General features: G+C 42.7%; 1 protein-coding gene across 2 annotated transcripts in view; it reads left to right on the top strand.

The window, feature by feature from the left end:
- Positions 1-20,850, top strand: part of adcy3a (adenylate cyclase 3a) — a 98,382-nt gene that overhangs the window by 2,369 nt on the left and 75,163 nt on the right. For both annotated transcript variants that reach the window (XM_084027205.1, XM_084027204.1), the window contains exons 3-4: positions 9,415-9,564; positions 12,065-12,195. In XM_084027205.1, the coding sequence (XP_083883331.1) occupies positions 9,415-9,564; positions 12,065-12,195 (281 nt within the window). The remainder of the gene's footprint in view (positions 1-9,414; positions 9,565-12,064; positions 12,196-20,850) is intronic.

Below are 20,850 nucleotides of genomic sequence, written 5' to 3'. Positions count from 1 at the left end.
TTTTTTGCTTAGAATTGAGATCACGATTCTCTTGCACCATTTTTTTTTTCCACAAAATGTTTATTGCACTGATGAACTTTAACAAAACAAAAAAACGTTTGTTGCTTTGGCAGAGGCATAGTAGTAGTTCTATCATTGGAAGATAAGTAATTTTTACAAAAGTAAAAAAAAAATTCTCTCTGTTGACACGTACCTAATACGTGCACGCTTGGTGGGCTGTCACTAGAGGATGATTGACAGGCGCTCTCCTTCATACAATCACGCGCACACTTCATGGCTGCACCTGATTGGACGATCGCTTTCACAGCTGTCCTGTCTGCTCCGGAGTTCACGCAGACCAACATGGCGGCTCGTTTGGAAACTTTCTCTTATTTTACGAAAATAGTTCACCGAAAGGTGTTTCTGAAAACATTTTAAGCGAGAAATAAGCTATGCAGTTGCTGAATCTGTCTTTATTTTGGATTGACAACATTCAGTTTAGAAGATTTTCGCGAGCGTTCCCGAGGCGGCGAGTCGAGCCCGGCGCAATGAAGGGACGCGGAGAAACACCGCTGCCTGTGGACACGTACCTTCTCTCTTTCCAAACACTCAACTGCAGGCGGCTTCCTCCACTGAATCACGTGTTGTAAAGACGCTTTACCATAGGTTGAGGGAGGAGGCAGCGGCAGTGCTGCGTTTGGGGGCGCTTCAAAAATGTGGCACTTTGTGATGCAGCTCGAGATATAAAATGCTTCAGAATCGCTGTGTGTAGAAATGAGATCACGTGTATGTGTGAATCGAGATCGCGATTTTTTAACGATTTTTTATGCAGCCCTAAGTCGAGGTGTGAGGGGGGAGATGCACCCGCAGTACCTTGTTTGTTTACATCGATATTTTGAAGACGTGTTGCTAGGCGACGCAACACCGAAGCATTTAAGGGGCTGAGAACGTGGATCCGAAAAGATAAACAGCCGCTAGTTGCTCGTACGAGGCTGCCGTTGTATCAGCAACATGTAAATGATGCACAGCAACTTCGCTTCACGAGCAAAAGTTCACCTTTCATAGTTGACGCTCATTGAATACATCACACGGCCTGTGGCGCCTTATCCGTCTCTCTGGTTCCACAAAGCCATGATGTTTTGTAAAAAGAGACACCGTTGCAGCGTTTCGCCACAAAGCAAAGTTCTATAGAAATGGTACGCCGTATATTTTTGACTCTCCTTTTTCGTTATGTCGGCGCAATCTTCTGTGTAAAAAGGCCTAATATTGCACTCGGGAGGGGCTGCTGTGGAAAGTGCGACACCTAGTGGTAAAGGTCGGTATACCAGTCTGGTCTGATGTTTAGCTTATACTCAAACTGGTTTGAACATTTTTGAACAGGCCCAAGCGTAGAAGAAACAAATATTTTTGTGTCACACTTCCTTTTATTGCGAACACCCATTTTAGTGAAAACCAAATACTCAAAATTATCCCTAAATATACAATGACTAAATAATCTACATTTGTCCTCATTGTCCTCGTCTCGCGCTGGTTGTCCTCGTTTTCCTTGTTTCAGGGGGTGGTTGTTCTCTTCTCAGGGGCTGGCTGCCCTTGTTGTTCACGTCTCAGGGGCTGGTTGTCTTTGTCCTTGTTTCAGGGGCTGGTTGTCATCATCTCAGGGGCTGGTTGTTCTCGTTCCATTCATTCACACACATACCGGTGGTGGTAAACTACGATAGTAGCCACAGCTGCCCTGGGCAGACTGACGGAAGCGTGGCTGCCATTCTGCGCCTACGGCCCCTCCGACCACCACCTCAAACATACAGCAGTCATACACATTCACACGAGGCAAGCTGGGTGAAGTGTCTTGCCCAAGGACACAACGACCATGACACAGTGACAAGGGCGGGGATGGAACCGCCGACCCTCCGAACATTGGCCAACCCGCTCTACCAACTGAGCCCCAAGAATGTCCTGAAAAAATTCAAAGTACAAAGACATACTTGGTAATAGGACAAATCCAGAATATTATTTTAAATATATTTTGTCATACTTTAAGTATACATTACACAACCAAATCAAATAATAATCTTAATTTGAGCATAAAGATTTTACATTACAGTACAAAAGTCCCTAAAGTTTGATATTGAATAACAGTTTGACTCTATGCTCACTATGAGACAATATGTGAGTTGTGTGTATGATCAGAAATGGTGGATAGGAAGTATCAGAGATGTTTCAGATGAAGATGAAGATGTACTGGTTCAGTTCATGCAACCACATGGCCCTGCCAAGAGGTGAGATAGTTTTCCAGATATTGCTGTTTAAAAATGGCTTTTCAGAGCATGATGCCAAAAACTGTCTAAACTACCCTTCATTCAATGATGTTTCATGAGAAAATTGTTGACGGTAGAGACCTAATATTTTGGATTTGTCCTATTAACAAGTGTGTCTTTTTTCAGGACATTCTGAGATGGTCAGGCATTTGATGAAATGACACGGAATGACCCCTATATCGTCACTCCATCACTAGATGACACACACAGACATAAGGTGAAAACAGTACCAGTGTAGTGACCATAGACGCCGTCATGGTGAAGTCACCCATTGCTTTTTCGGCTAGGGTTGCACATCTCTCTGTGATAAACGGTTCGATATGCATCTAGATACACAGGTTACGATTCGATTCAAAAACGATATCCTTTTATTACAGACCGATTCGATTCGAATCGATTCCATACAGTGTAAGAACGATACGATTTGATTTTACGGTTAATATTTGTTGTAGATATTTTATAAAAAATAAAGAAGCCAATTCTATGAAAGTGACAGTACAATAGTTTCTTTTCAAATATGTAAAATACCACATATCCCCAAGCATTGTGGCTGTATGGCACTGGCAAAAAACAACAACCTAGAACTACAAAATCACATGTCAATGTATTTATTTTTAGACATGGACCAAAAAAAAGTCTGGCTGAATCGTTGGATGGCAGTCACAGGACAGTGTCGTGGACGCTACCCGTGCTGCGGCCGCCTCTTGTGGCGCAAGTTGAGACACAAGCGATTGACATTCAAAGCCATCCGTCTCTCACGTATGGTCGTGGAGTGCCTGCAGTCACACGGCAGCGTCGCAGCCGCCTACCTGTGCTGCGCCCGCCTCTCCACCTCCACCTCCTCCATGTTCCGTGTTGTCACTTGTTTATCACTCATACAAGCTAGCCAGCTACGGCGTTTCGCCGGCAGCTTCAGCTCTCGCATTGTTTTAGAGACGCTGGTGTAATGCCGCCAACCGCTTCAAAGTCTTGCGATAACCGATCCATGACTCTATAACCGATTCATCTAGGAATTCATTGATAATTCATATCGATTGAGGAGGCTGCTACCGATGCAGCCGTATCTCTCACTTGTTGAACCAAATATCCGGTCGCATCGGTTTATCGTCTACAACCCTATTGTGGGCTACGGTTGAGTTCATCATTGTAGCCAACGCCATCTTGGAATTGTTGGAACCATCTTGTTTTTTTTTTTAAACCAGTGAAGGAAGTGGAATATTAACTTGAAATGACCTAGCAGACATGTTGCTTCTCCTTTCAGAAGTACCCCCTTCAGAAGTTCCTTGACGTATATGAATTTTAAAAGCTACAATGTCGTAGTTTGAGCTCATACTGCATTCACTGGGATACACTATTCATTTGTATAGGAAGAAATTCTGCTTTTCTTTTAATTGCGATTGGTAGCAAAGGGTCTGTACAAAGATAAGCTCTTTTATTCAAACTTTACACAATTTCAATCTGAAATTGGTACCTTTCAATAGTGAACTTGGGTTGGACAGTCTTTTGGGATGCTTGAAATAGTGTTCATTTCATTAAATTGAACCTTGCTTGCACTACATTCAGCCATCACAGCGCATGTCCAGGGGCCTCATTTATAAAGCTTGCGTACGCACAAAACGGGGCTGGAAACGTGCGTACGCCACTTTCCAGGCAAAGGTTGTGATCTATAAAAACCAAACTTGACGGGAAAGTGTGCGTACCCGTAAGCAAACTCTGAGGCATGCGTACCGGTACGCACATTCTGGAGACTGGAGCGATACAGATGTCAGATTGTAGGAAGTAAACGTGAGAAGAACTATTATAGTTTTGATGACTCACACACATTTAATTTCACTCCATATCATACGTTAGATCCGCGTTATCATGAGGAACTCAACTTCATAAACACCTTCTTTTAAAATCCAACCCGTATCTTAAATCAAAAATAATTTCGAAATATTGAATCAGCGCTGTCACCGCAGGAGGAGGAGGAAGAGACGGCCCGACTGCATGTAATACAGGATACAACAAATACCCTCCATTAGATCACTGCAGAACACAGCGGGAATAACTAAATATAGTATTCTCCTTATTTACTGTGCATATGCCCATCACCCTCCTCTGAGCCCAACGCTGCAGATTCTTGAAGGACAGAAACGATTTAACGTTTTGTTTTATATATAATAAAAGTTTAAAATCTGTTTACCCTTATCCCTCTGGTCTCAGTTGCGTCTGATCTCCCTCCTTTTCGGACACAATCCCCGTCAAAGTCACATCAAAATCAAACTTCCTCAAATACTCAAGCAATACATTAAATAAATGTTGGTAAAAGAGCGGAAAGATGTCATTTACCTTCAGATCGGACGACTTTTTCGTAAGTTTCGCCACCGTCCGCTCTGTCCCACTGACGCCGTTGACAGCAGCAGCAATGTGTTGCCACTCGCACTGCTTCTTTTTATTCGTGATCCCGCTGCTGTGGCCACTAAATTAAATTATTGTCAGGTTATTGCATAGTGTCACTGGGTCTGCACGGGCCGGACACTTTGCTCTTGCCGGCCGGATTACTATGGCAGTGCGCCATAGTCTCGTCAATGTGATGGAAACACTGTAAATATAATATATATATATATATATATATATATATATATATATATATATATATATATATATATATAATATATATTAGGGATGCAAATTATCGAGTAATTCATTAATCGATAGTTGTTTCATCTTATCGATCAATGATTGATTAATTGATAAGCGGCAATTCTTCTGAGAAGCTGAATTTCCCTCTGAATAGGTTCTATCTACTTTATACGTAACATAAAATGCTATCTTCCTTATGATATAAAGAAAAAAATGCAAATCATATTTTGAATAATTTCATTTTAATGCATCAATTTGGTGAATTTTGAGAACCAAAATATGACATATCATTTCCTGACCAATTTCTTACAAACTGCTGGTACTGATACAAATGTTGACATACTAAATGGGGTTGAGGAGTTTAAGCATTCAAGAAAAGATGAAAACAAAAATGACTAAAACACAGTGCTGATCCTATACAATTAGTTTATTATGACTATTATTATTATTAATATAAGTGGGTGACTATTCCTCAGCCTTCCTTGGTGTTTTGGTTTTGACTGAAGCCTCGCTCACATACGTCGCCACTCGCCCATCTCTAACCGATAACTGTCAATGAATGTGAATGTGTTCTAGCGGAATGTGGCCAGGACAGGCGATGCGATGTGGGCGGGTACGGAGATCAAATCAGTTTAACTTTCTGCGATGCGAGTGAAGCGAGTACCAAGCGAGTACCAATCGGAATGTAGAATAGAGATGATTGACAGTAGGGTTGGGCGGTATGACGGTATTATACCGTGTGACGGTAGGGTTGGGCGGTATGAGCAAAATCTTATATCACAGTATGAATAATTTCATATCACGGTAACGGTATATATCACGGTATGGTTTTTCCCCCCTGTAAATTCAATTAATGGCTTAAAAATACGCCCCGTGTGTCGAGGCGGTGTAATTACAGTGACTCAGAGTGATGCCGCAGACATCTGCGCTTTCTCCGGTATAAACGGTATTGCAAAATCTCTACCGGTAGACACTTTTATACCGTCACACGGTATAATACCGTCATACCGCCCAACCCTATGTGACGGTATAAAAGTGTCTACAGTCGCGTGACTGTTGTTGCTGCAGGTGGAAACACCGGTAACCTCTTCTACCACTTAAAGTTAAAACATGCGAAGCAGTATTATGAGTCTTTCGCCAAAGGCAATAAATCACATCGATGGAGGGAGATAACGGAGGCCATCACGACGCATACTTTTTCTCATTTGTTATTTTTATTTCTTATTAAGATGGAGCTCTGTGTTTACATTTGCACACACACTATAGCTTAAGTTAAAGCTGGAGTTCAAATGTTTACCAGACATTTGCACATTCTTTGTGGCTTATTATTTATTATATTATTATATTATTATACTTTCTTTAAAATAATGTTATGCTGCTGTGAGAAAATTAAAATAAAAGAGGAAAATGATCAAATGCGACAGTATGGTTATTTTTAAGCCATTAATTGAATTTACAGGGGGGAAAAACCATACCGTGATATATACCGTTACCGTGATATGAAATTATTCTTACCGTGATTATAAGATTTTGCTCATACCGCCCAACCCTAATTGACAGTTGACGTCAACAGAGGGTTCCACAGAGAGTTGTTGCTTGAACTCGCCGCTGGCGGTAGTGACATTTTTTTGCCAGCCAGTAGAATTCAGCGAGAAGGCGAGTAGCGACGTATGTGAACTGGGCTATACACGCACGCACTGTCGAACTCGCGCATGTGAGAGGGGGGGGGGGCGCCTTGCCATGGCGACGGGGGGAAACAGAACGTTGATGAGTCAAACCAGCCGCGAGGATTTCCCCTTATAATACGCGCTGCTGCCCTCCTGTTTAGGCCTATCATTAGAGTTAAGTCCATTTGCCTTGATAAAATAATTTTTGGCGAACATCGAGACTATGGCTGTGTGGAGTAGGGTCAATGTGTGTGAAACACTGCTGCCAGTGTCCCCGCTTCCCTTCGCTTGTGTTCCCGCATGTGCGTCAAGTACGTCTGGCGTCAAGCGCGCCCTCACATGGACTGGCGGGGAATTACGGGTTCAAAACGCAATTAATTGCAATTAATTTATTTTAATCTAGTAATTTCTTATCAACAATTAATCGATTGATGATTACGCGATTAAAAAATGTATCTAATTAGAGGCTTTGTAATTAATTAATCGAAATTAATCGCATTTTAATCGCATATAAATATTTGACCTGAGAACAGTGAGAAGTAATTTTTTTCACATGGATTTTTAGTATACCATTGAATAATGACTGAATACATAAGCTTAAGCAACAAAATATTGTTTATTTTTGTTCAACCAAGTCCAACAGACCAGACCAGTGACAGGTCATCATGAAAAAAAGCCACATTCAGTGCTAAAAGCAAGCGCAACCCCCCTTCACTCTTAACAAAAGCTCTGGAATAAAAAAAAAATATGATATATAATGCTGGTTTATTTATATCATTATATATAATATATTTATATTATATTATTGTATTTATATTTTCACAGTGATTTTTAAACTTTTTGCCATACATGTAGCCATGCTGATTTACAATACATCTGAAGTGGTTCTTTTATTTTTTTCCAGAGCTGTAAAATGCATAGGCAGTGTTTCCCCTAGAATTTTTTTCAGGCCCGGTGGTACCCACCGAAAAAACCCTAAACAGACGAGACGTGTGGGATGGTGTATTGGTGCAGTTGGATTAAGTCAGGTGGCACAGCAAGCAGTCTGCAATTCTGCAATTATTATATTTGCATTCAACATTTTTGTTCAACCAGAGTGTATTCAAGATCACAAGGAGAGAGTGACTTATTAAGGTGCCAGTTGATGGAAATGATGCAAAATTATGGGCTGGAAAAATATGGCTGGAAAATGAGGAGCATCACATTAATAGCTACAGATACTGTAAAACACTATAACGACATATGAGTGCATATATTGTCTTATTTTATCAAGTAAAATATAAGTTATAGGTTTACTCAACAGCCTAATAGTTCATAGAAATTCAGGTAGAAATAGGTTAACTCAGAGTTCCACAACTTATCAAAAACAATCCTTATTTTATTAACATAGGCTGCCTAAGGGCGCGATCAGTAGCGTGCCTCGGCTCCAGCCCAAACGGGCTTTGGCCCGTTAGCCGGTTGTACATACGTCATCACGTCCTAATACTTCACACGCATGGCTTGATGTTGTTTTTAAGGAGCGCCGTCTCTGCATATATTTCTCGACAACACTCGACCTGCATCAGCGAATGTGCGCACGAGCGGATCTGTGCGAGCAGGCAGCGCGAGGAAAGCGGATTTTGGACGGCGACACACAGCGGCATTTTTCTTATAAATGCACCGGTCCGGTTCCGGGTCCGGGTCCGGTTCCGGGTCCGGTTCCGGTACCGGTCCGGTTCCGCTCACACCACGAGTCTGAAGAGTGCAACAGCTTATCAAAATACAATGTAAACTTTCCGTGTTTTCATAGAAAGCGACATCGTGGTGGTTTAACGAGGCAGAGCGGCATCAACATCAAGCGCGTAAAGTACACAAAGAAGAACGTAGCGGGAGCGCGCGGCGTGGATTGTTGCGGCCGCGCGTCTTGCGGAGCAAGTCTACTGTGCTGCGCGGAGGCGCTCCTAATGTAAATGATTATTGATTTATGAATTAATTGATAGGTGGCTTATTTTTGGTATATTGATTTTTTTTTTTGGCCTGGCGGCAGGTCTCCTTGGCCTGGCGGCCCGCCAGGCCTGTACAATGGTAGGGGAAACACTGATAGGCCTACATGCATTATTTTAAAATTGTGTGCATTAGAAAAGCTTGTCTTTGTGGTATTTTATTTTATTTACTGATTAATATGTTATTGTTCTGCCTTCGCCCAATGACAGCTGGGATCAACTCCAGCCCCCCGTGACCCTAAATACAGGATAAGCGGTAGAAAATGGATGGATGGATGGATGTTATTGTTCTAAGATGTTCTATTAAAATAAACTCACTAATGACATTTTTCGCATTCTCTTTTTATTTGAAAAAGTAAATACAATATACAATACAAATAAATACATGTTGGTACCGGTACCAAAATGTTGGTATAGTGACAACACTAGCGCTAGTACTAAGCCATTCGGCTGATAGCCCTATCTTGACCAATGTTGATCATCGCTAAAAATGCTTCTGAGTGGGTATTTGGCTGGATGTCATGGTGGAAATTACCTAGGGTGCATATTACTCCGAACCATCGCTTTAATGAATAATTTATGTGTACTTAATAATACCATTATTACAATAACAATAACTTTGAAAACATTCAATTTTGTGTTTTCTTGATACAAACAGAGCAGAGTTTGCAGTAGGGATATTAACAATAAACTGTTTAACCTGTTGTCAGTTCCACAGTTAAAATACATATTAATGATAAAAAATCTCAGAGACTTGGAAGAGAAGCTAGTCACTTAGGGGATCAAGAATATACATGTTACATACACAGGTGTTCATTAAACATTGAATTCTTCTTTTTTTTCAAGCTGATGGCCAACATCTTGATCTATGTTTGTGCCATCACTGTGGGCATCATGTCGTACTACATGGCTGACCGGAAGCATCGTAAGGCCTTTTTGGAGGCGAGGCAGTCACTGGAGGTGAAACTCAACCTGGAGGAGCAAAGCCAGCAACAGGTCAGAACACAATCACTACAACATTCTGGTGTTTTAATGGAACATTGTCCCTTCTGGGGTAATATACGTGTGCCCAATGTCAGAACAGATCATATCATATCAAAGTGTCCAGTGTTAGCCTAAACCCAAATTCTCTTACACATGGCAGTAGGGATTCAATGATAGAGGATTGAGGATAGAGACAATAACTTGCCCGGAAACCATTGAATGGAGCATTCCAATTAATAAGTGCTTAATCCAACTTGCAATTGTAGCCTCATTTTCCTGTTCTTAGCTGACAGGAGTGGCACCCGGTGTGGTCTTCTGCTGCTGTAGCCCATCCGCCTCAAGGTTCGACGTGTTGTGCGTTCAGAGATGCTCTTCTGCATACCTTGGTTGTAACGAGTGGTTATTTGAGTTACTGTTGCCTTTCTATCAGATCGAACCAGTCTGGCCATTCTCCTCTGACCTCTGGCATCAACAAGGCATTTGCGCCCACAGAACTGCCGCTCACTTGATATTTTCTCTTTTTCGGACCATTCTCTGTAAACCGTAGAGATGGTTCAGTCAGGACCACTTTGTCAAAAGAATCTTTATTTATTTGCACAAGTTTCATTTGGCGGTATGGTACTGTTCTGGGACTCCCTGCTCTTCCACGCGCTTGCGTGGAAAGCCTGAGGCAGGAAGAGCACCTTCCTGCCCTTCATGAGCCCTCATGAACGGCATAAGCAGGGAGCGTAGCAGCAAGAAAAACCCCAGACAGAGCAGACCAACAAGAACAATGGTAAGGTACATAACAGATGACAGGAGGAGCTGGGGTGGAGGTGGGTTGAAAAAGCCGGCAGAGGAAGCAATGAGGGAGGTCAGGCTAGAGCGGTTTAAATAGCGCGCTCTGAATGCAATTTCCCAATAGGAAGCGGGTACGGGGAGTCAGCTGAGCCGTCAGCTGATCTCCTCGGTTTTGACAGCTACGCTGTTGCTGCTGATTTAGAGCTTGACGTCGTGGCCTGCCAGAACTAACGCTACGCTTGATTTGTGCGTGAAAATCCCAGTAGATCAGCAGTTTCTGAAATACTCATCCAGCCAGTCTGGCACCAACAACCATGCCACGTTCAATGTAACTTAAATCACCTTTCTTCCCCAGTCTGATGCTCGGTTTGAACTGCAGCAGATCGTCTTGACCATGTTTACATGCCTAAATGCATTGAGTTGCTGCCATGTGATTGGCTGATTAGAAATTTGCGTTAACGAGCAGTTGGACAGGTGTACCTAATAAAGTGGCCGGTGAGTGTATATATATGTATATAAAGAGAGAATTAATTTTTGGTACGTTCCGTAATAAAAAGGCCCAGAGTAGACAATCTATGATGCTATTTTGTTTGCTAAAAGTTCCACATACATTAACTGTTTCACAGTGACATTTCAGAAGGAGAAAAAACCTGCAGGTATTTTGCTAACTCTACACACAGACGTCTGTCTTTTCTGTTTCTTTGGTTGTTCTTTCATTTCATTGTAACCTCATGTGTGTTCACACCAAATGCAAAGCATATTTTTCAAGTGTTGCGATTGCATACAAAGTCGATGCAAAGATTAGAGGTGGGAGAAATAATCCATTCTGTGATGCATCACAATGCTTTGTGGAACGATTCTGCATCGATGCAGGAAAGTCTATAATCGATTATTATTATTCTTATAATTATTTTTATTGGTTAATTCATGAATTAATTAATTTTTTTTATTGGTGCAAGAAAACCAACAGTAGTGATTTTACAGATACAGTGCATGAGAAAGTACCCATTTCACTACTGTGAAATACTTACATGGGTACATGGGTACTACTACTCTCGTGATATTATTAAGTACTCTGGGTGAGCTTCCACCTGTTACCTGTGAAAGCTGATGCCGAATAACGGTGAGGCGGGGAATCCAGAGTCGAAACCTCGTTACACTCGTGAACCAGTGAGAGGGAGAGAAAGCAGATGGGAATAGTTGGAACTGGTGATGAGAGTAATATTCAATTGGTCAGAACCAAACTGGTGAGTGTTTGAATACATATGTTGAATTACCAACAGGTGACAGCTTTCTAGATAAGTAATAATTATGAACCACATTGTTCCATCCATTGTTACATCCTGGGGACGCTGTGTCCCCGTTGCCATGGCTACGCCCTCCTCGTCTCACCGTCAGCTCTACTTTCACTTTCTCATGTACATCCTGCTGTTGGTCTCGTTCCAGATGAATAAGCAGATGGAGACGCGGGTCAATCTAGCTAGGAGTAAGCAGAATGAATGCATTTTTTTGTTATGACGTCATTGCTTCTAGAGGTCCGACAATATATTTGTTTTCATCTCACCGTGATTAGTACTGATTTTTTTACTATTTAAATTATATTCGATTCCCGAAGTTCATTCCAACAGCCCTAATAGACAAGTCGTAACAAATCAAACTAATTTCATCATATCATTAATCCTGAATCAGAGTTCCTTATCAGCCTCTGTGTGTCCATCGTTGTCCTCTACAGGAGCGCCTGCTGCTCTCCATCCTTCCAAAGCACATAGCTGACGAGATGCTTCAGGACATGAAGAAGGAGCCCAGTCAAAAAGAGATGCAGCAGTTCAACACTATGTACATGTACAGACATGAAAATGTCAGGTAACCTGGTTCCTTTTCTGGCCTTTTGACAATCAGGGTGATGTGTGTCCGATTTTTAGCCCTGCATTCTTACGTAGTCACAATGTTTGTTTTGTTTGGGCAGCAAGAGGCCTTAATTGTGTCTAGCTATGGCTCCTTGGGTAAGAAACACTGATCACAATTGAAACATTTCCTTAATCAAGAAAATTAGAAGCTGCTACACTGTTACTGATGTACATTGGTTGACAATGCACTTAGAATCCAATTACACCACAAAACAAAGCTAATTTCTAACCAGTCATCTCAACATGAAACACATACAGCAGTGGCCAACAATTTTGAGAATGACACAAGTATTGGTTTTCACAAAGTTTGCTGCTTCAGTGTTTTAAGATACTTTTATCAGATGTTGCTATGGTATACTGAAGTATCATTACAAGCATTTCATACATTTTAAAGGCTTTTATTGACAATTACATTAACTTTTTTAAGACCTCTGCAATTCGCCCTGGCATGCTGTCAATCAACTTCTGGGCCACATCCTGACTGATGGCAGCCCATTCTTGTATAATCAAGGCTTGGAGTTTGTCAGACCTTGTGGGTTTTTGTTTGTCTGCCCGCCTCTTGAGGATTGACCACAAGTTCTCAATGGGATTAAGGTCTGGGGAGTTTCCTGGCCATGGACCCAAAATGTTGATCTTTTGTTCCCTGAGCCACTTTGTTGTCACTTTTGCCTTATGGGAAGTTGCTCCATCATGCTGGAAAAGTCATTGTTGGTCACCAAACTGTGCTTGGATGGTTGGGAGAAGTTGGTCTCTGAGGATGTTTTGGTACCATTCTTCGGTCATGTCTGTGTTCTTCGGCAAAATTGTAAGTGAGCCCACTCCCTTAGTTGAGAAGCAACCCCACACATGAATGGTCTCAGGATGCTAAACTGTTGGCATGACACAGGACTGATGGTAGCGCTCAACTTTTCTTCTTCGGACAAGCTTTTTTTCAGGTGCCCCAAACAATCGGAAAGGGGAATCATCTCAGAAAATGACTTTACCCCAGTCTTCAGCAGTCCTATCCCTGTAACTTTTGCAGAATATCAGTCTGTCCCTGATGTTTCTCCTGGAGAGAAGTAGCTTCTTTGCTGCCCTTCGTGACACCAGGCCATCCTCCAAAAGTCTTCGCCTCACTGTGCATGCAGATGCACTCACACCTGCCTGCTGCCATTCCTGAGCAAGCACTTGTGATGCCCCAATCCTGCAGCTGAATCAACTTTAGGACGGTGCTGGCGCTTGTTGGATTTCTTCGGCACCCTGAAGTCTTCTTCACAACAATTGAACCTCTCGCCTTGAAGCCTAGATGATCCGATAAATGGTTGAATTAGGTGCAATCTTATGAGCAGCAATATCCTTGCCTGTGAAGCACTTTTTGTGCAAAGCAATGATCATTGCACGCATTTCCTTGCAGGAAACTATGGTTAACGCAGGAAGAACAGTGATTTCAAGCACCACCCTCCCTTTAAAGCTTCCAGTCTGTTATTCCAACTCAATCAGCATGACAGAGTGATCTCTGGGACTTTGAAATTGTGTTGACTCTTGAAATTTTGAGCGTATTCTAATCTACTATTACTACTAACACTATAAATAAAATTGAATTGAATCTCCAGCCTTGTCCTTGTGAACACTATCACCTGTGTTAATGAGGGAATCACTGACATGACATCAGCTGGTCCTTTTGTGGCAGGACTGAAGTGCAGTAGAAATTTTTTGGGGGGAATTAAGTTAATTTTCATTGCAACGAGGGACTTTGCAATGAATTGCTATTCATCTGATAACTCTTCATATTATTCTGGAGTGTATGTAAATTCCAATCATAAAAACTGAGGTAGCAGACTTTGTGAAAATGAATATTTGTGTCATTCTCAAACCTTTTGGCCTCTAAGACTATGGTTGGTTGAGTTCACTGAAAATTATGTGTAATATCCCAAACTCAATGGCTGCCACAATCTGTCCCTCATCTCCATCTTTATAGTCTTCAGACTGTCATACAGCGCTTTGCTTTGAGTGGCGAGTGACGTTTTTTTTGATGGACGAATACCCCCCCCGCCGCCACTCACCCAAAATCTCATATAAATAATGAATATATATCGCGTAAACACACCGTTTGTGTTGTCTTGTTCTGCTCTGTGCACAATACATATATTAAATATTAAACATTTATTGATATACGATTATTAATATTTTTACAGCTTTTTCCTGCCCCTCTCCTCTTGTCCCTTCGCGATTCGTCTTTCAGCGCAATGCATGATGATAAAATTTGCTCGGCTAGTGACCATCGTTTGTACACTACTTTTCACGATGCATTGTGGGAAACTTTGAGGGCACTATATAGGTAATAGTAATGCTCACTACACATTTGGTCACCCCTACAAAATGGTGAACTTGGACACAGCCTAAATATATATCAGGTCTTAATGCTATTTCTATTTCCAAGATTCCTGAGTTTGAGGTTAACATGGTTCCAATTCAAGTTCAGACGTGAGTAATTTTGTCTCTGATAGCTACAATTTCATGATAAAGAAAGTTTATAAAGTCATTACAACTAAGATCTCTAGGAATACATGGCTCATCAGATCTGTGACTCTTTGTCAGCCTGGCTACAGTACTGAAAAGAAATCTAGGGTTGTTTTTATTTTCCTCTATTAAAGCTATGGTCTACGATTTGAAAGGTTTTAAAAAGCATCCCCCCCCCCCACACACACCCCTCCCCTCTGTGTTCCTTAATCCCCCCCCCCCGAGCTCATATCGTTCTCCCCCCAGAGCCTCCCACCTCCCTCTTATTTTACGAATAGTTCACCGAAATGTGTTTCTGAAAACATTTTATGCGAGAAATAAGCTATGCAGTTTCTGAATCTGTCTTTATTTATAATCGACAACGGTCAGTTCAAAAGATTTTCGAGAGCTTGCGGAAGGCCGCGCCTCGTCTCTTGAAACTCGCCGCGATGCGACGGCATTGCACAACTTCTTACATCCCCCTCCGTGTATAAACTCAGACAGGACACCGTTTAGTTTCCCGGTGTGTCTGGGACTTCCACAACATGTACAAAGCAGTAATAGTGTTTATTACGGCCATGAATGATGAAACATTATCGATGTAAATGCACGTCCCCGATCCCAAACTGCTCGGCGATCGCTTGCCACAATTCCCCCTTCCCACTCTCCCCGTTGACGCCACAGCGTCAGCCAAAATCTCACTCTGAACTCAGTTAAACACTTGATCGTAGATAAGACGAAGAAGATGAGTAGTGGCTTGCCAGACTAACAAACCTTGCAATAAACAACACTCATCAGGCCTGAGCATGGGACTGCATACTTGTATGATTCATTGATTCAAGGGAGCCCAATTCAATTCAATTTTATTTATAGTGTCAAATCACAACAGAAGTCATCTCAGGACACTTAACACATTGAGTAGGACTAGAATACGCTCAAAATTTCAACACAATTTCAAATTCCCAACATCACCCAGGGGCAAGCGTTACAGCGACAGTGGCGAGAAAAAACTGCCTTAATAGGCTTTTAGGCAGAAATCTTGTGCAGCCCAGGCCCTTGGGTTCCAACTGCATTTGGTGTTGGTAGTATGGTAGTAGTAGCATTAACAGTAGTGGTGGTATTAACAGAAGCAATAGTATCAACAGTAGTAGTCCATGACAGCAGGCACAGCCACGCCGAGATGGATCCATCCCAACCACGTCGCCGTAGACCAGAAAGCAGGAGTAGTTGAGCAGTCACACAGCGGGCAGGTGGAGCTACAATGTGGTGTTTCCAGCATCAGGCCAGTTAGCAGTCTGCATCGGTCAGGACCGCAGTGGACTCTGCTGGACCAGAAAGCATAGCCAGTGTGTCACTATAATCCCCCAGCAGTCTAGGCCTATAGCAGCTTAACCAAGAGCTGGCTCAGGGCAAACCTGAGCCAGCCCTAGCTATAAGCGGTGTCAAAGAGAAAAGTTTTAAGCCTACTCTTAAATGTGGGAACAGTGTCTGCCTCACAAACCAGAACCGGAAGACGGTTCCACAGAAGAGGAGCTTGATTGCTGAAAGCTCTGGCCTCTGTTCTAATTTTGGAGACTTTAGGAACTACAAGTAACCCTTTATTCTGAGAGCGAAGTGCTCTAGCAGGACAGTAGGGTTTAATGAGCTCTTTAAGATATGATGGTTCCTGACCATTAAGAGCCTTGTAAGTGAGGAGAAGGATTTTAAATTCTATTCTGGATTTTACTGGCAGCCAGTGCAGAGAAGCTAATACAGGAGAAATGTGATCCCTTCTTCTGGTTTTAGTCAGAACATGAGCTGCAGCATTCTGGACCAGCTGGAGAGATTTAAGAGATTTATTAGAGCAGCCTGATAATAAAGAATTACAATAGTCCAGCCTTGAGGTTACAAATGCATGGACGAGTTTTCCTGCATCTTTTTGAGACGGCATTGGCCTAATTTTAGTAATGTTACGCAGGTGAAAGTAGGCTGTCCTCGTGGTTTGTTTAATATGCGAGTCAAAGGGCAGGTCCTGATCAAAGATAACTCCAAGGTTTCTTACAGTAGTATTTGAGGCGATGGCAATCCCATCAATAGTCGCTATATCTTTAGACAGCGAGCTTCGGAGGAGTTTAGGCCCAAGTACAATAACTTCCGTTTTATCGGAGTTTAACATCAGGAAATTGCAAGTCATCCAGGATTTTATGTCATCCACACATGCCTGGAGTTTAACTAGCTGATTGGTTTCTTCAGGCTTGATCGATAGATATAGCTGAGTATCATCAGCATAGCAATGGAAGTTTATAGAGTGTCCTCTAATAATGTTGCCTAAAGGAAGCATATATAAGTTGAAAAGAATTGGTCCGAGCACAGAACCTTGAGGAACACCGTATTTAACTTCAGTGTGCCTGGAGGATTTTTCATTGACATGCACAAACTGAGATCGATTGGATAAATAGGACTTAAACCAGCTTAATGCGGTTCCTTTGATGCCAATTAATTTTTCCAGTCTACATATTAGAATCTCATGGTTAATGGTGTCAAATGCAGCACTAAGATCTAGCAGAACAAGTACAGAAACCAGTCCTTTGTCAGAAGCAATAAGTAACAGCTCTGGTAATTTTTTACCAGAGCTGTCTCTGTACTATGATGTACTCTAAATCCTGACTGGAAGTCCTCAAGTAGACTGTTATTGTTGAGAAAGTCACACAGCTGATTGGCGACTACTTTCTCAAGGATCTTAGAGAGAAAAGGAAGATTTGATATTGGTCTGTAGTTTGATAAAACCCCTGGATCTAGAGTAGGCTTCTTAAGAAGAGGTTTAATTACAGCTACTTTAAATGACTGTGGCACATAGCCTGTTAATAAAGACACATTGATCATATCTAATAGCGACGCGCTAACTAAGGGTAAGACTTCACTGACTACTTGATATAGATATACTTTATAGGTAAATAGGTAACCCCTTATGTCAACGTGTGTTTTGTATTGTCAAGTACTGGGATCTTACCAAGCATGATGAGCCTTGGAGTGTGAAGCAGGGAAAATCAGGGCCTCGGTGTCTGCCTTGGTGGACCTGCAACACAAAATATACAGAAAATAATATTAGAAATCAGAATGACTGAAAACCAAGAGAAAATGGCAATACTGTACTCAAAATATTTCAAAGAATATGGTACCCGTTTCCAGTGAGGGTTGGCCTCCGCCAAGGCTGCGCTTTGTCACCAATCCTGTTCGTGATATTCATGGACAGGATATCGAGGCCTAGTCGGGGGGAGGAGGGTTTGCAGTTTGGTGTGCTGCGGATCGTGTCGCTCCTTTTTGCAGATGATGTGGTCCTGCTGGCATCATCGGTCTGTGACCTCCGGCACTTACTGGTTTGATTTGCAGCCAAATGTGAATTGGTCGGGATGAGGATCAGCACCTCTAAATCTGAGGCCATGGTGCACAGCAGGAAACCAGTGGATTGCCTGCTCTGGGTAGGGAATGCGTCCTTACCCCAAGTGAAGGAGTACAAGTACCTCGCGGTCTTGTTCGCGAGGGACAATGGAACCTGAGATTGGCTGGAAAATCGGAGCAGTGGGGGCGGGATTGCATTTGCTGAACCGCTCCGTTGTGACGAAAAGAGAGCTGAGCCGGAAGGCAAAGCTCTCGATCTACCGGTCAATCTTAGTTCCTACCCTCACCTATGATCATGAGGGATGGGTCATGACCGAAAAACTAGATTGTGAGTTCAAACGTCCGAAATTAGTTTCCTCAGGAGGGTGGCTGGCGTCTCCCTTAGAGATAGGGTGAGAAGCTCAGTCATCCATGAGGGACTCGGAGTAGAGCCGCTGCTCCTTTGCATTGAAAGGACAGCTGAGGTGGTTCGGGCAATTGGTAAGGATGCCCCCTGGATGCCTGCCTAGGGAGGCGTTTCAAGCATGACCAGCCGGGAGGAGGCCACGGGGAAGACCCAGGACTAGGTGGAGAGATTATATCTCCACACTGGCCTGGGAACGCCTCAGGATCCCCCAGTCAGAGTTGGCTGATGTGGCCCAGGACGAGGAAGTTTGGGGTCCCCTGTTAAAGCTGCTGCCCCCGCGACCCAACACCGGATAAGCAGTAGATGATGAGATGAGAAAATGGCACCTTGCTTTTCTTCGAATTAAGCAATCATGACTCGTATTGCATCTTACCTTCAGAAATCCTACATGTAAACCTATAGTGTGCACTTTTTCTGTAAATATTAACAGCTTAATATACCAACAATCGTGGATGCATTTTTTATGCACCTTTTTCTCATTTAATTCCTGTATTCAGCTAAAATACTTGTCTTCTTTGTTGCTGCTCCACGGCCAAAAAAAAATTACTTGTGTGACTTAAAAATTGGAAAGGCAAAAATCTTAACAGTGGAATGTGTTATGCTTCCACGATTTGCTTCCTGTATGTTAAAGTTAGGCCTGCCAACATACATCTTAGCTTTTGCAGTCTGCCCTACCATGAAGCTCATTAAACACTTCTTTCTTTTCTTACCTGTTTGTGCCTTATTTCCCCTTTGGACCGCTTCAGTGACGGCAGTTGGTACACAGGCCTCACGATAAATAGAAAGGAAAAAACAAGTGAGACACTTGGAGCTAGCCAGAGCACCAACACACCTACAAACGCACAAACACACATGATGCCAGTTATGTTTTATCCAATAATGATAATGAACTGAGTTACCTTGCTGTTGCTGTTGAAGTCGAACTGGAGTCTTTTCAGTTTCGTAGCTCTTGAAAAAATAGTTTGGAGAAAAGCGAGTCGCCACCCACACATAAGGTTGTAGCCTACTCTGCGTAACGGTAACGTTAAATTAGCGGCAGACTAGACGAGAAGACGTGCTCAATGTGGGAGGAGTCAAACATTGAGCACTGCCCCGGTCTGCAGTCAGGGGCTTCTCTTTCCCTCACCCGTGTCGGCTTTCTCTCATCTGCGTGATGCCTTTTATGTACCATTTACCAGGTCGTCAACAACTTTACGCATCTCTGCCACAAGGAATCATAAGAAGTGACAGCTGAACTAGGGCTATCCCACACTGCAGCTCCCCAGGCCTTGGCACTACCAGTCAGTAACCCCACGATGTAGGCTATTACAGCCCTAGCAGTAGTGTAAGTAAAAGTAAAGTCTGCTATTCAAAAACTAGATTACACTGGAATAAGAATGAACTGCAATAGCCTAGATCGTCGTTGTAACATTCAGAAGTGGGAACAAACGTTTCCTGACAGTGGCTGACAGGGAGGAGGTGGTTGACTGGAGCTGGGTAAAGGAGCAGATGGAGGTGGTGAATTCAGCTGGGATTTTATGCAATACTAATCCCTTTTATTAATCAATTACTTTCCTGAGAGCGAGGTCATGCTGTCCGAGGAGGTTGCCTTGGTTGGTAAGGGCTTGCCGGAGTTTGGCTGCTGGGTCCATAACTGGCTGGATTCTTCTATTATAGTTAAGACTTACACAAACTTGACACATACAAACTTGGTTTCTGAGTAAAAACAGGAAGTGCTTTATTTGGAGTGAATCACAGAGATGAGGTCAGTGATGGACTGAGATTTCAGGTAAGGTGGTGGCGGCTGGTGAATGACTGTTCTAGCTGGTGTTAAGGAGACAGGTGAGTGGGCAGGCTGGTGATAGTTTGACACGATCAAACGGAGCACAGGTAAGACTTAATGCAGAAGCAAAGCCACAAGCAAGATCATCTAATGTTGAAAGTCATGAGAGCACAACCGACCCAGAAAGCTATAACTCAGCGGGTACAACAAACATTAACATAAAGTGCTGTGGATAAACAAGAAGAAGACAACAAGACTCCTCTCCATCAGCAGATGTTAAAATAATTCTGCGATCATTTAGAACTGGAGGAAGGGGATCGGAGTCAGCCCAAGGTCCAAACAGGGATTTAGTCTTGATCAAGAGGAGAATTCACAGAGCAACATGCTGGTCCGTTACAAAGTGAAGACTCAACGTGCTGTGAGACAAGCATAGTATTTATCTATCTTCTGTGGGTGTGTTCTCACTCTCAGTTCACAGGGATGGAAGTAGTTAACTCGAATGTTTATCCAGACCCTGAATAGGTCGTAAACCACACCTAGGTCGCAAACCACACATGGGTCGCAAACCACACACTAATGGTCACAGG

This window comes from Eutrigla gurnardus (assembly GCF_963514095.1).
Source record: "Eutrigla gurnardus genome assembly, chromosome: 14".
Classification (NCBI taxonomy): domain Eukaryota; kingdom Metazoa; phylum Chordata; class Actinopteri; order Perciformes; family Triglidae; genus Eutrigla; species Eutrigla gurnardus.
Note: the sequence above shows the minus strand (reverse complement) of the source record. Positions and strands in the feature narration are given on the sequence as shown.